Source organism: Sinohyriopsis cumingii, chromosome 2 (assembly GCF_028554795.1).
Source record: "Sinohyriopsis cumingii isolate HCF-2022 chromosome 2, ASM2855479v2, whole genome shotgun sequence".
NCBI lineage: Eukaryota > Metazoa > Mollusca > Bivalvia > Unionida > Unionidae > Sinohyriopsis > Sinohyriopsis cumingii.
The window spans coordinates 95976617-95990969 of record NC_142962.1 but is presented as its reverse complement, the minus strand read 5'-3'; the positions used below and the strand labels follow the sequence as shown (position 1 = coordinate 95990969).

General features: G+C 34.9%; 1 protein-coding gene across 3 annotated transcripts in view; it reads left to right on the top strand.

Moving 5' to 3' along the window:
• The window catches only part of LOC149805421 (putative 4-coumarate--CoA ligase 1), a 174671-nt gene extending 162922 nt beyond the window's left edge, over window positions 1-11749 (top strand). For all 3 annotated transcript variants that reach the window (XM_089949989.1, XM_089949990.1, XM_089949994.1), the window contains 3 exons: window positions 1699-1781; window positions 5265-5430; window positions 10122-11749. In XM_089949989.1, the coding sequence (XP_089806115.1) occupies window positions 1699-1781; window positions 5265-5430; window positions 10122-10246 (374 nt within the window). In that variant the 3' untranslated portion in view covers window positions 10247-11749. The remainder of the gene's footprint in view (window positions 1-1698; window positions 1782-5264; window positions 5431-10121) is intronic.
• The last annotated feature ends 2604 nt before the right edge of the window (window positions 11750-14353 follow it).

Below are 14353 nucleotides of genomic sequence, written 5' to 3'. Positions count from 1 at the left end.
GTAAAATGTGTCAATCTACTGTAACAACTGTGTCCGCAAGCATTTCTCTGAGAACCTAATTAAGTGCTGACTGTGTTTTGATAACTGATGTTTGGAATTATTTGTTGTATTGTCGCAATAAATTAACAGCTGGCCCCCTTTGTATTTGGCCCTGTCCTGTTAATTATGTCTTTTGAATCAAATAAAGGAGGTGGAATATATAAAAAAGGTAAAAGGCACACAAATCCTACATACTTAAAATCTAGCGGCCCCTGTCATGTGTTGGGTGAACTCACTTCAGTTGATCAATCAAACACTGTTATAAATTTTATTATGTAACATAAACTACCTTAAATTAACCAAATCTTTCATAACTGTGATCAAAGATAACAAGGCAGCCAAGCGAAATGAATACTTTGTAAGATAAAGAGCTTGATTTCACAGATACAGACCATTGTGGGCAAGCGAGTTTCTGAGAATTTCTGAACTAGCACTTAGAGATATCCTCAAGGATGATAAGAAGTTTCACTTTTGCTTTCAATGAAATCACAACATCAATATTGTACTAATGGAACAATACAAAAATTGAGTTTCAATGAAGGCGATTGTCTCACAAAAATATGTAGGTAGTTTTAAAAAAAAAAAGAAATCTTGTTTGGTGGTATATTGACAGATAGTCTAGTTTCCAGCTACTTTGACTCCCGACTTGCTAGTATACTATTTAAAACCACTCCGAGAATCAGACTAATCAACAAAAAAAACAAAGTGATGTAATACACATGTTTTCGTGTACACTTGATGGTTGTTGAAACCAGTTGGAACAATCTTTTACACGTCAGAAATTTTGAACATAAATATTATTTATACAGAATAATGAACAACTTCATTAGAAAAAGCATGCTATTCACAATTATTATCGACGTGATTGTAAAAAGAGGATTCAGTCATTAAACAGCCCAGTTCCCTACCCCCCTTCCCCCACGATTTTCTCAATGTATAAGCAGATTTGTTTGATTTTTGGAAGTCCCTTGATAAATTGCACCCTTGCTTATAGTGTGGTTTATGTTTGTGGACCCTGTTTGTGTGCGAGTTATTGAGGGATAGATGTATGGCTAATGTACTAAACATATCAAACTTTTCACAACTTCTGAAAGAAGCACTCAACTAAATTTGATAGAAAACATTCTGACCTAAATTCTTTCAGATTTTTACAAATGACGCTGATCCATCATCAAATGATTGCTGTCATTACTGAACAAAAAAATCTTTATAAATTACTTTTTCTCAGGACCACTTAACGGCATTTGACCAAATCTGACAGAAAGCATTATGATAAAAATGCCTTTCAATATTAGATGCTGAAGTGCCATTGCATATGGATGAAGAAAATATTTATAAAAAACAGATACCTTGAAACAGTTGTTTTCATAACGTACACAGTCAATCTAGTGACCAAGATTTCTTGCCCAGTTATTCTTGCATTTGGATATTAGGCAAATGAAAGCCAGTTGAGTGATTCCAAACCCACTTGGGTCTTTTGTTTAATAATAAGGGTTAATTACCAGTGGGAAAATCTGGGAATACATTTTTTTGAAATTTTGAACCCTGTGCAAAACTGAAAAAATTTAACACAAACAAATATTTTGTTTCTTACCCTTTGTATGCATTGTTGTTTGGAAACTTAATTTATTTGCTTTAATTTTTGGGGTCTAATTACAGGTGATATTGGGTATGCGAGGGAAGATGGGCGACATGTCATCACAGACAGGTTGAAAGAACTTATAAAGTACAAGGGCTTGCAGGTATTGATTCATGTTTTCTTATTTGACCAATGGAAGCAGCTGTGCCTTACTCTTAGTATAGTGCTTTCTATCAAGTTAGAATCAAACTAGACAGGGACCTGGAACCCTTATCAATTAAAGAACTTCACTGACAGGTTTGAAAGGACTTCAAAATACAAAAGCATCCATGTATTGAGTCATTACAGCATTTTTTCTTTTAGGGTCCAGTCATTTAAATGTCAGAAGTTGGGGTGGCTGCTGTGACTTTCTTTTGAACCAGGATTTTTTTTTGCCTTAAGATAATTAATTCTTTTGACTAATAAAATGCATATAATTAATTAGTTTTTTCCATGAAATCAGGGTTAAAATATTTTTCCATGCTATTTAAGGGTAAATAATTTTGTTTATGAAAGCCCCAGGGCCCCCAGCCCCACCTACACCCCAGAAATGAAATGGTTGGTTTCTTATTCGATGATTAGAGGTACCTCCGCCTAATCCTTTGCATATCAGTTTCCATGGAATTGAACAGAGACCAGGAATCCTAACTGGTGAAAGGACAAGCAAGATGTGAAAATTACGATAGGGGACTAGTTAACCCTTTACCTCATAGAGTATATGGCTCTTTAGGCCTTCGATACACATGTAGCAAAGTTACCCAGTGCAGTGCGCTATAAATAGAACACCTGTTACCTATTTGACTCCATACACATATGCCTGCCTGTTAACTGTTAAGCAGTGTAGTGTATGTTACGTTTAACAGCAGTTTTAACTATTTTGCATTTTTGGTACACATCTATTATGTATGGAAAAATTTAAGAGTAAAGTCTGGTCATTACAGCTGTGTAATTATTCTTCATGAGTGACCAACCATAGCTGCCATTTCTCATACTCGAAATTTACAAGTTTTTTGTCTGCGTCTACATTCACTAAGTCATCTGAATTTGATAATTTATAAAAACTAATTGCTGCCTACATCAATATCAGAGCCTTTACCTAAGTTATTGAAGCTTTCATAGTTGTGATTCTAATCATGAAAACTTCGTAAGTACTGAACAAAATCTGCAACCTCCATTTTGGTGAGTGGAGAATATTACCCAGTTACCTTAAATAGACCACGTGATTTGATGTAATGGTCATTCACAGAAATGAATGTAGTATCTAATAGGAGGTTTTCCCTGAAGGTGGCACTATGAAAACCAGCTTAAAATGGCTGATGTTTACAGCAGGCGTCAAAAGGCGCTTCCATGCAAATGGATATGAGGTATCAAAACTTGCTTCCATGCGAATGGGGCAGAGGCGTCCAAAGGCGCTTCCATGCAAATGGAGTAGAGATGTCCAAAGGCGATTGCATGAGGTAAAGGATTTAGAGCAACAATACTACCTACATGTCATTCATATTTTATTCAAAATTGATTTATCAGCACATCAGTTTTTATTTTGTACATGTTAGTTTATATTAAGTAGCAAAAACATTTAGTGCAGAATTAGTACTCAAAAGCTCTGATAGCCCATTGCCTGGTGACCCTCTAAACTGGTTTCTCCCATATTCCATATTGCCCATTTGCCAAAATAAAAAGAGTATGATCAAATTTACCTGACAAAACCAAAATGTGGCATTTTCATTTTGAAGTTTTTGAAAGATAATGGTAAGTTATTAATATTCAATCCTCTGCTGGGATTATAATTATAGGTCACTCTTAGAAAGATCATTTGCTCACATGTACCAAAAACTATCAAGATTATGTATAAAGTAAAGAATATGACACACAAATGGGAAACAGTATATGTTTATTTTCCTTGTTATTTAGGTCCAACTTTCTGTAAAATTGAGAAAGTATTCACAAACATTCAGTATATAAAACAGTTTTTTTACATTGAAAGGATAGCAAGAAAGAATAAAGTTTTAGATTTCAAATAACCTTATAGCTAAAGATTTCTTCCATAAGGTTTACAGCTTAATGACAAAACTCCTCTGTATTGTGATAATACAGCAAGAAGTTACTTGACAAGTACCCTGGTTGTGGTCAAATCGATGGCCAGAGAACTCATTAAGGTAATTGGGTTTCTTACTGCAGGCATTTTGCACATGCAGCAGTGGATGAACTCAGTATTTTGAAAAAAGTAAAGATAAAAAATAAAGTACAGTGTATGTGATGACAAGGCCTTTTTTAAAATTTACATTTGTGTTCAAATATAATGCATAAACATTTTACTAAACACAATTTCATAAGATTGTTAATATCACCTGAGGTGCCCCATCACTCGTCTTTGAATATTAACAGCTGTTGAAGTGATCTTCATCATCATTATCCATTTGTGTAATCTGGTGGTTTCAGTAGTACTTTTGTTGATGCAACTTTGGGTAATCTGCGATAGTGCTTCCAATGGAGGAGTGGCTTTCATGGTTATCAGCTCATCACCATCTTGATTATTGGAGATGAGTGCCTTCTTTTTAACTGTTTTTGTTGTAGGTATGGGGAACAACTCAGTTTCTTCTCTTCCCTCCTCTTTTCTCTTTTCTCACATTACATAGTTCATGATGACTCCCCACTGTAACTTCATTAGCTTGGTTGATGCTATACTCCCATACCATAGTAGCAAAGCAGTTTTCTTCTGTCCTGTCCTCAGGCTCCAGTTGTCATCCAAAGCCACAGATGACCTTGAGGGCCCAGAGTGCTGGATGTGGTATACACCAGTAGCCGGTATCCTGTCAGAAACCGTGCCTTCTGTCACTGTGACTTGTTGCACTGCCATTGTACTGCTTGCTGCCTTCAGTGACTTATGGATGTACTTTTTAACAGGATTTAATGTCTCTTTTCAAAAGCTCCCTGATGAAAATGTTAGTTTATACAAGTGAAGCCAAAGGCTTGCAAAAAAATAGTGTCTTTTTAAAGTGTATTCCTTTACCTTTCAAATTTGGTATACAGGAGTTTTTGTAGAAGATCAGAGAACAACAGCCCTTCTTACATAAACATGAATGGTTGTCAACGCATCATTTTAAAGTTTAATACAGGCATGTAGCAATTAAATAATTATTCTGTATATGTGAAAATCAGTCACAGTTACAGAGCTACAATGGTTAATCTCAACTGGTAATTCTCATTAATACATTTTAATTCCTGTTAATAACTGGTCAATTTTAGGGATGGTTAGAAAGGAGATTTTTTATTACTTTATTTTTTTATGTCTCATCTATTTGAAATTTATCTGACTCACTTAAATACAATTTTGTGAATTGGAACTATTACATATTTGAAATTGAAAATAAAATCTATTCTTTATAAACAAGTTAATTAACATTTGCCTTGTTTTGAAGTTTAGCCAGATTTACTTTACATGAGTGAGCTTCAAAGTAATGAGTCAGATTAATAAAGTACAACAATTAGCAAATTAAGAAAGCACAAATTAGTGAATTGTTTTAAGGTTTTATTTGAAAGCACTGTTTATTACTGATGGTAATTGTTTCGACTCTTTATCTTGCATTTTTTGTCCTTGCTAATACAGGTTGCCCCTGCAGAATTGGAGAATCTTTTACTGAAACACCCCGCTGTGCAGGATGCAGCAGTGTTAGGGATGCCTGATGATGAAGCTGGTGAACTTCCCAGGGCATACATTGTCACTAAACCTAATGCTAAGGTGTCTGCTGGGGAAATAATGAAATATGTTGAGGGTAAGGCTTAACTTTTGCTGTGGCATGCATTTCTTTGTTCAGTCACTGTATGTTATGATATTTTATTGATTAGGCAAACTATGAGTAACTTCCAAAGGGGACAGATGGCAGGATGTGGTTAGCCCAAAAATTCTTGATTTATCATTCAGATTTCTTAGATTTCCAGGTTGGCATCTGAATCATCAAACAGTTTTCATTGATAAAAAAGTAAATCCCTGAGCAAAAATCATTTTCAGAACTCAGATTAAAGTTATGCTATTCTTTGATATCCAGGTATCTCCAATGTGAATTTTTCTTGCTGAACAGGCTGTAAGGTAAAGTGAGTTTATGACATTGTCCTTGATCTTTCATCCATTGTAAATTGTTCATATTTGCTATTTACAACGTTTTTGAAAATATTTTACCAATTTACATGTGATTTTACAAGGATCATTCTAATGGCATGTGCTTTCAGATTTGTTCATTGGATGCAATTCCATCATCCAGTAGGTCTCCTATTTATAACAATATTTAAACATTTAAATAAATTCTTCTCAAAATCTGTTTAACATAACTTGACCAAATTTCACCAAAAATATCTTGCCACGAGGTCCTTTTAAATTCCTTTAAATGATGCCAGGATGGAAAAAACAGCATTTTACAAAATGTGGGCAGAAAGTATCATGGTCTAGATGGCTTCCAATTTTGTATTTTGTACAAATTATGCTGATTTGCCATGGAATATGTTTACCATTACTAAAATTAAACAGTCTTTAAATGACTTATTAAAAAAAAAATGGATTAACAGAATTTTACCAAATTTGACAGAAATTATCCTGGATTTGGCTGCAATTTTTAAAACTGGTAAGTACTTTAAAAGATCTAAAAATGACTTCTCAAAAACTACTCAGCAGGATTTGACCAAATTTCACAAAAGATCCCTGGCATAAAGAGCTTTTCTAATATGGCCACTATTGCTAAAATAGAAAATTACTTCTTTTCAGAAACTACTCCTGAGAATCCTACCAGATTTAACTGTGATATCAAGGGCTTTTTTACTGATTAACGATCAAATAAAGCCACATTTACCAAAATTTAAAAATTCTTTAGCTAATTGACCCCTGGAGGTTTTGTCATTTTTGTCTGAAGTATGAGTAGGAAAAACAATTGTGGGGGGGAGGGGGGCTAATTCTGAATGCATCCTAATACATCAACTTCCAAGAGATTTCCCATGAACCTAATGCATCGTTTTTCATTGGCTATTTCACTGGTGCAGGAGCAGAAGTGTAAAAGGTGGAGTTTTTTTCTTCGTTTTTTTAATGCTCAACAGACTCATTATTTTCATAATGAGACCACTCTTTATGCCAGTTGTCCATCTTATCCAACTTTTTGCAAAGGTTTGCCTGTCTGTGTGCAGTTCAGACTGATCTGCCTTAGATCTCAGGCCAAAAAGTCTAAAATACAGACACAAAATTGGATTTCGACCACAGGTGTGGGGAAAAAATCAGGTCCAAAAAGTTAGGTTTTTCCCTCAGTATTTTGTAGTGTAACTAGAACATCCAGATTATTTGGTATCATTGTAGAGCTACATCTGTCTACCTTTCTATAATAATAATAATAATAATGAAGACTTTGTATAGCGCCTAATCTTTAGAAGCTCAAAGCGCTTTACAACATTAGACAACACCTGTAAGATAAAAAACATATGATTACAAAAACAAACACCATGAAATTAGAAAACATTAAAAAACATGCTGAGAATATTTAAGGTAGGAAATATTATTGGGTCTTTAAGTTTGTTCTTGCAGTCAAAATAAGTGAGTTTTGAGAGCCCTCTTGAATGTGATCACCGTGTCTTTGTGTCTAAGTTCATTGGGCAATTCATTCCACGTTGCTGGGCCCTGGTATGCAAAAGAACGCTGTCCATATGACTTTGTTTTCATAGTGGGAATAATGAGTATATGATTGTCAGAAGAGGAGCATAAGTATCTTGCTGGTGTGTACACATGGGTGAGGTTGGATAGGTATGTTGGACTAGAGTCCAACAGTGAAACGTAGCACAGAGAACAAATTTTGTGTTTGATTCTGGATCGAATGGATAGCCAGTGTAGGGTACAGAGCAGCGGGGAGGTGTGCTCTGATCATGTTACTCAAAGTATGATCCGAGCAGCTGTGTTTTGAACTTTTTGAAGTTTCTGGAGCAGATATTGAGATGAACCAGACAGAATTAAGTTACAATAGTCCAGTCTTGAAAGTACTAATGAACACAAAAGTGTTTTAGTGGCATCAACTGAAAGATATTTGCAAATTGAGCTGATGCGTCTCAGCTCAAGATATGCAGCCTCGCATATGTTCATGACATGTTGGTGCAATGTGAAAGTACTGTCCAGAGTAACACCTAGGTTTCATAATGATTGTGTGAATTTAATGTTGGTGCTGCTGATATTTCTTGTTTGAGGTAAAGGATGTGAATGAGAAAGTCTTTGTATTGTGATCAGAATGGCTTCAGTTTTATCATCATTCATCTGCAGCTTGTTACATGTCATCCATGATTTTACATCAGAAATGCACTTCTCTACACCTTGGATGGTAGCATCAACTTCAGTTGGGTGGCTAGATTTGTATATTTGGGTGTCATTAGCGTACACTGGATGATGATCTATGACACTTGAGAGTGACTGAGTGTACAGAATGAAGAGAACGGGTCCAAGAACAGACCCCTGTGAACACCACAACATAGATCAACTGGGCTGGAGTGTATTCCATTTTCAGATACAATTTGTGTCCTGTTGACCAAGTAGGACTTGAACCACAGTAAGGCTGTGTCATGAATGCCAAATACATGCTGGAGACGGTGAAGTAATATATCATGGTCTGTTGTGTCAAATGCTGCAGACAAATCAAGGAGGGTGAGGACTGTAATCTTTCCGCTATCCAAAGCAGAGAGAATGTCATTAACTACTTTTAGAAGAGTAGTTTCAGTACTGTGGGAAGGGCGATATGCAGATTGTACATTGCTAAAAAGACTGTTTGAATTTAGATGAGATACAAACTGGGATAGAACAACCTTTTCTAAGATTTTTTATATGAATGGGAGATTAGAAATTGGGCGGTAGTTCATTAAATTGTTATGGTCTGGTGCTGGTTTCTTCAGCAGAGGCTTTACAATGGCAGTTTTGAAAAATGATGGGAATTCCCTGGATGAGAGAGAGGTATTAATAACATCAGTTAGTGAAGGCTATACTGGATCTAAGCACTCAAGCAGCAGTGATGTTGGAATTGGATCAAGTTCACATGACTTTGGTGCACTCACTTTAGTGTATCATACATGACCTTGATGCTACAGAGCTCTGCAGTAGGCTACTACCTCCTGGTGCATAAACGAGGCACCAGGGGTTAATGAGTTAACACATTAACCCCTGGAGCTTTTTGTCAATTTCGCCTGAAAATCAAGTAGGAAACACATTTTGAAAGCTATTTTTTTATATTTTTTTTTGTTGCTAAAGGAGCCATTATTTTTGTATGGAGACCACTCTTTATTCCAAACGCCCATCTTATCCTACTTTTTGTAAAGGCTCCTCTGTCTGTTTGCATTTCATACCAGTTTGCCTTAGATCTGAGACTAAAAAGCCTAAAATCATGACACAAAATCGGATTCCGACCACAGGCGAATTTTGGGTTAAAAAAAAGTCAGGTCCAAAAATTGAGGTTTTTTTATCTGTATTTTGTAGTGCAACTAGAAATTCCAGATTATTTGGTATCATTGTAGAGCTACATGTCTACCTTTCTGTAATACCAACTACTTTAGTGGATCATGCATGACCATGATGCTACAGAGCTTGGCAGTAGGCTACTACCTCCTGCCCCGTTAAGTCATCGCTAGGGGTTAATGTGTTAACAACTTCTTCTCAAACTTTACTTAACATTGGTGCCATTATGCCATTAAATATGGCTGCAGCTGCTAAAAATGGAAAAACTTAACAACTTTACGAAAACAGTTTAACAGAATTTGATCAAATTTTACTGAAAGTTTCTTAGCTTGAAAACCTTTCACATTCTATAAATAATGCCAATCCACCATCACATATGGCCACCATAGTAAAAGTAGAAAAGTATTCACACAGCTTGGTGTATAAAAAAAATGTGTTTAGAGAATTTTATCAGCTTTTACAAAAAGTGACCTGGCATAAATGCCTTTAGTATTGGACAAGTGATGTTAATGTGCTATCAGATATGTTGAAAATATAATGACTAGAGAAATCTTACAACAGTTATTTTCATATGTGATCAACCTTATTGATATTAAAGAAATATCTACAAAAAAGATCCTACTGTCCCAAATTTCTTGCTCAGCTGCATTTGCATTTGGCTTTTAGGCCAATTCCAGCCATGTGTGTGATCTCAGACCTACTTGGGCCTCATGTTTCTTGTATTGACAATCCAGAAGTTATTTTTTCTTGAAGAATATGATGAGTATGTATGGTATACAAACGAAATCAACATTTTCCATGCACTGTTGTGGATTTACTAAAAGTAAATGTCACAGTAATGAGTTCAAAATCAGGTGCTACCCCAAAATGTGTATATATATCCAAATTTTCTCTGCACCTAAAAAGGATTTGTAATAAAATGATGCTGTGGTCAAAATTAAAAAATAAATAATTCAGATACAGTCTGACTTTAAAACTCGTTTTTAAATCTTTAAATTTCAGAAAATGTGGCAGCTTACAAGAAACTTCGTGGTGGTGTAGAATTTATACCAGAAATTCCCAAAACTGCAAGTGGCAAGATTCTGAGGAGGGTTCTTAAAGATCGACTGATCAGTTCTCAACTTTAGACACAGTTTACTCTGCAGGCTGTTTTATGTGGATACTGTTTTCTTTTCTTTCCAAGTCTGAGCTGAAAACGGTCTAGAGCCTTATGAGGAATATAGCATTTCTAGAAATTTGCACTTTGGTTTCCAATGTTGGCTGTGAAAATCAGAAAGATTTAATGATGCAATAGCTACACTGTATTTTTAGAAAGAAAAGAAATAAACATTACACATTCATTGATGTAAGAAGCTAGGGAAATGCACATAAAGACACAATCACTCTACAAACATTTATTATAATTTCTTGATCCTATCATTAAAATTGATATGCAGAATTTAACAATTTTATGCGAATAACATCTTATATCATCATTTTGTTTTCAAATATACCTAATTATTTTTAAGCAATTTTTATATAATAGCCATAAAATGGAATATGTTATTATCTTGTTTATCAGTTTTCCTGTTATCAGTTTCATTTTCTCAAAATAATTGTCCACCATCTACTGTTAAAAAACTTGTGGATAGCTTGCATTTGGGTAAGGAAGAACACTATTAATTTTGGCATCAAAATTCAAGGTATGACTGGCCAAAAATAATTTCTGCACAGTAACTTGAGTTCTTCACTATTTATTGTTACCAAACTTTGTGAATGGCTTTTACTTGTGGCATGGAAGAACTTTTGATGTTAAAATAACATTGGTCAGGGTCACTGACTGAAAAGAAAAAACAAGTTTCCAAACAAGAATTTGAGTTTCTCACAACTTGTGGGTATCAAACTTTGTGGATGGCTTGCACTTGTGCAAAGAAGAATCCTACTGGAAAGGTCAAAAGTCATGTGACTGAGCATCTCGTTAAGGTTTTGACTGAAAGAAGCAACTGTGCGTGATTTCAATTTTTAACATAGTTTTAACAATTTTTCAGTCATATCGCTATGATGTAGGCAGTGTGACAGTTTTTAGTGATGTCTAGCACTGGAACATTATGCCACTGACATGTAGCATCATGTTCCACTCACTCACATTATCCTGACACCTGGCCAACAGCTCTAACACTGACCTCTTAATGCTGAGTGCCAAGCAAGGTAGCTGCTAGTACTGTTCTCATAAGTCTTTGATACAGCTTGGCCAGGGTTCAAACCTGCAACCTCCCACATCCAAGGTGGACACTCTAACCACTTAGGCCACCAGAACAGTAGTTTTCACACGATAACATGATTACTGCATATCTATGATTATCAAACTTTTTGGATGATCGGCACTTGGAGTAAGGAAGAACCCTATCATTTGTGGTGTCAAATGTCACCATGACTGATAGAATGAAAATGGTCTGCACATAATAATATTAGTTCAAAGATCTAATACCAACACAAACTTGGAATGGCTTGCACATGGGGTAAGGGAAAAGCCTATCAATTGTGAGGTCAAAATGTCAAAGGTCGAGATTACTGATAGAAGATAAGTAGTTTCTGCACAAACATTTCAATGATTTACATAGAGGACAATTAATAGGATGGGCATACAATGTGCTGTTCAAGAGTATTTGGGCACATTGAACATATACTGCTATGTTACAACCATGAGATGAGTTCATATACCAGTAAAGTGTGACCTGTATATCTGAACATAAAATTAAAAGGAGTAAAAATTTGTGTTTGATTGGTCAGTGGGCCACAGTAATTGATGACAAATTTACAGTGCCAGCTCCCTCCAGTCCAATCACATCACATCCAACACAAATTTAATTCTGCTCAGGAACTTTTAAGAGACTTCATTGCTTGAATTTAGATTTGGTATGAGGCTTTACATTAACAAGATCCAAGGTTGATTTAGAACTTTAAACTTTGATTTTCATTCAGCTGAATTACTTCTGAAGAACCAAATGGATTGAAATTTAATTTGATATATTTGTGATTCTCACCATTTTCTGCCAAGATTCAATGTAGTTATGACCTCATTTTAGTTAGATCTTTGCCCCACATTTGTTTCCACTAAATAACTTTTTGAAAGACTTCTCAAATTTAAATTTGAATATGTTATGAGACTTTACATAAAAAAGACCTTGGGTGAGTTTGATTTGTAATGTTTTCTGGCAAAATTTTATGGAGTTATGTCCCTTGTTTGACATGACACTTTGCCATTCAGTTTCCACTCTGTGACTTTTTAGGACTTCATTGATCGAACCAAATTTTACTTGAGGTTTTATATTAAGAAGATCTAAATAAAGTTTATATTTACTGTTTATATATTTACTGTTTTTATATTTACTGTTATAGCTGTAATCCCTGTTTCAATTTGACCTTGCCATTTAATTGTATTTTATGGATACATTTTAGGTTTTCATTTTATGGATAGTGGTAGCTAGGGACTAATAAAATACTCGACTGTTGCTATAAGAACTAAGTTTGTTTCTAGCGTTCTTTTCTTTGTGATGGATCTGTCCATGTCTTATTCTTATCACACCAGCATGTACAAATAAGAAAGATCTAGTCAGAAACATGAATCTTATATGGACAACTTCCTGCATTAAACAACTAAATTTGTCTAAAAATATATATTAACACACAATCATGTCCTAAGAAATAAAAATTTTAGTTACGAGAAATACATAATGGATATATACATGTTTGTTATTGGAAAATTGCTGTTGGAGTTGAAAGCTGTATGTACCATTACAAGGATTAGATTTACCATTGAACATGTTTATTCCCATCAGTTTTCCACTGGAACCTGAATATGCCATTGGAATGAATGTCATTTAATGGGAGTTGATTCAGTATAGATATAAATGAAGGAAAAAGAAAACTAGACCAATGATGGATATGAATTGTATTTGTTTAAGGGAGGTTACTGTGTAGGAAGTGGCCCCAAGTGGCCGAGTGGTCTAAAGCGCTCTCCGTTACGGATCACTGCCATCTCACCTCTGTCTGCGTGGGTTCGAGTCTCGGATTCGGCTAATGTGGGTATGTGAGAAAGCTTGCCAGTAGCTTCTCGTGGGTCAGTGGTTCTTTCCGGGGTTTTCCCAGTGTCTTCCTCCACCATTAATACTGGCCGCCATGTATAGCCTATCGCGTGCTGAAAAATGGCGTTAAACCCTACAACAACAACAACAACAACAACTGTGTAGGAAAGATATAATGTGGGTAAGGTATGTAAGTGAGAAACATTTGTGATATTGTGGGTTGGATGTGTTAAACCCAGGGCCCTGATTAAACAGTTTTCACTGTATAGTCGTGATCATATAAAGGTAGAACATAAAATTGTTACATTGGTTTTCTTGTTAAAATGCTAAATTATAGTTTTATCAAACAAGATTGTATTGGGTTCTCTTATAAATCAGGTCCAATTGCAAACAACAGAGACATGATCTGCCATCACATAATACACCAGCAGATCAGTTTCTAGTATGTTTGTTCCACAGATTAATCCTCACATATTGCTTACACCCTGATCTGCTTTTGCATTATACAATTACATTTCTGGATATATGCAAGTGGCCCTGGCTTATAGACAAGTATATATGATAAGTATGCAAATGTACATGTATCACATGCTAATTTTCCATGATTAATATTTTTATTCAGTAATTGCAAAAATTGTATATTGTTCATTGTTGGCTAACTGAAATACCTTGTTATGTTTTAACAATTGATGATCAGTGTATGTCTGTTTTGGTCATACATTATTTGACATTTGACAAAAATATGTCTTATGAAGTTTTTAGTTTTAAACAAAGTTTTGTATTACGCACACTAAAATGCACAATGATACACATTTTCTTGCTTTTAATTATATTATTAATTATTGCTATATATCTGTGGACATTTTATTACATTTTCACATCAATTATTGCTATATGTCTGTGGAGATTTTATTACATTTTCACATCGATTATTACTGTCTGTGGACATTTTATTACATTTTCACATCAGTTATTGCTATATGTCTGGACATTTTATTACATTTTCACATCCATTATTGCTATGTCTGTGGACAGTTTATTACATTTTCACATCAATTATTGCTATATGTCTGTGGACACTTTATTACATTTTCACATCATATACATTGCACATACTCTTGTGTAACTTATGTATGCAGTGTAAAATGTTTTTTTAAAAGAGTTCATTTA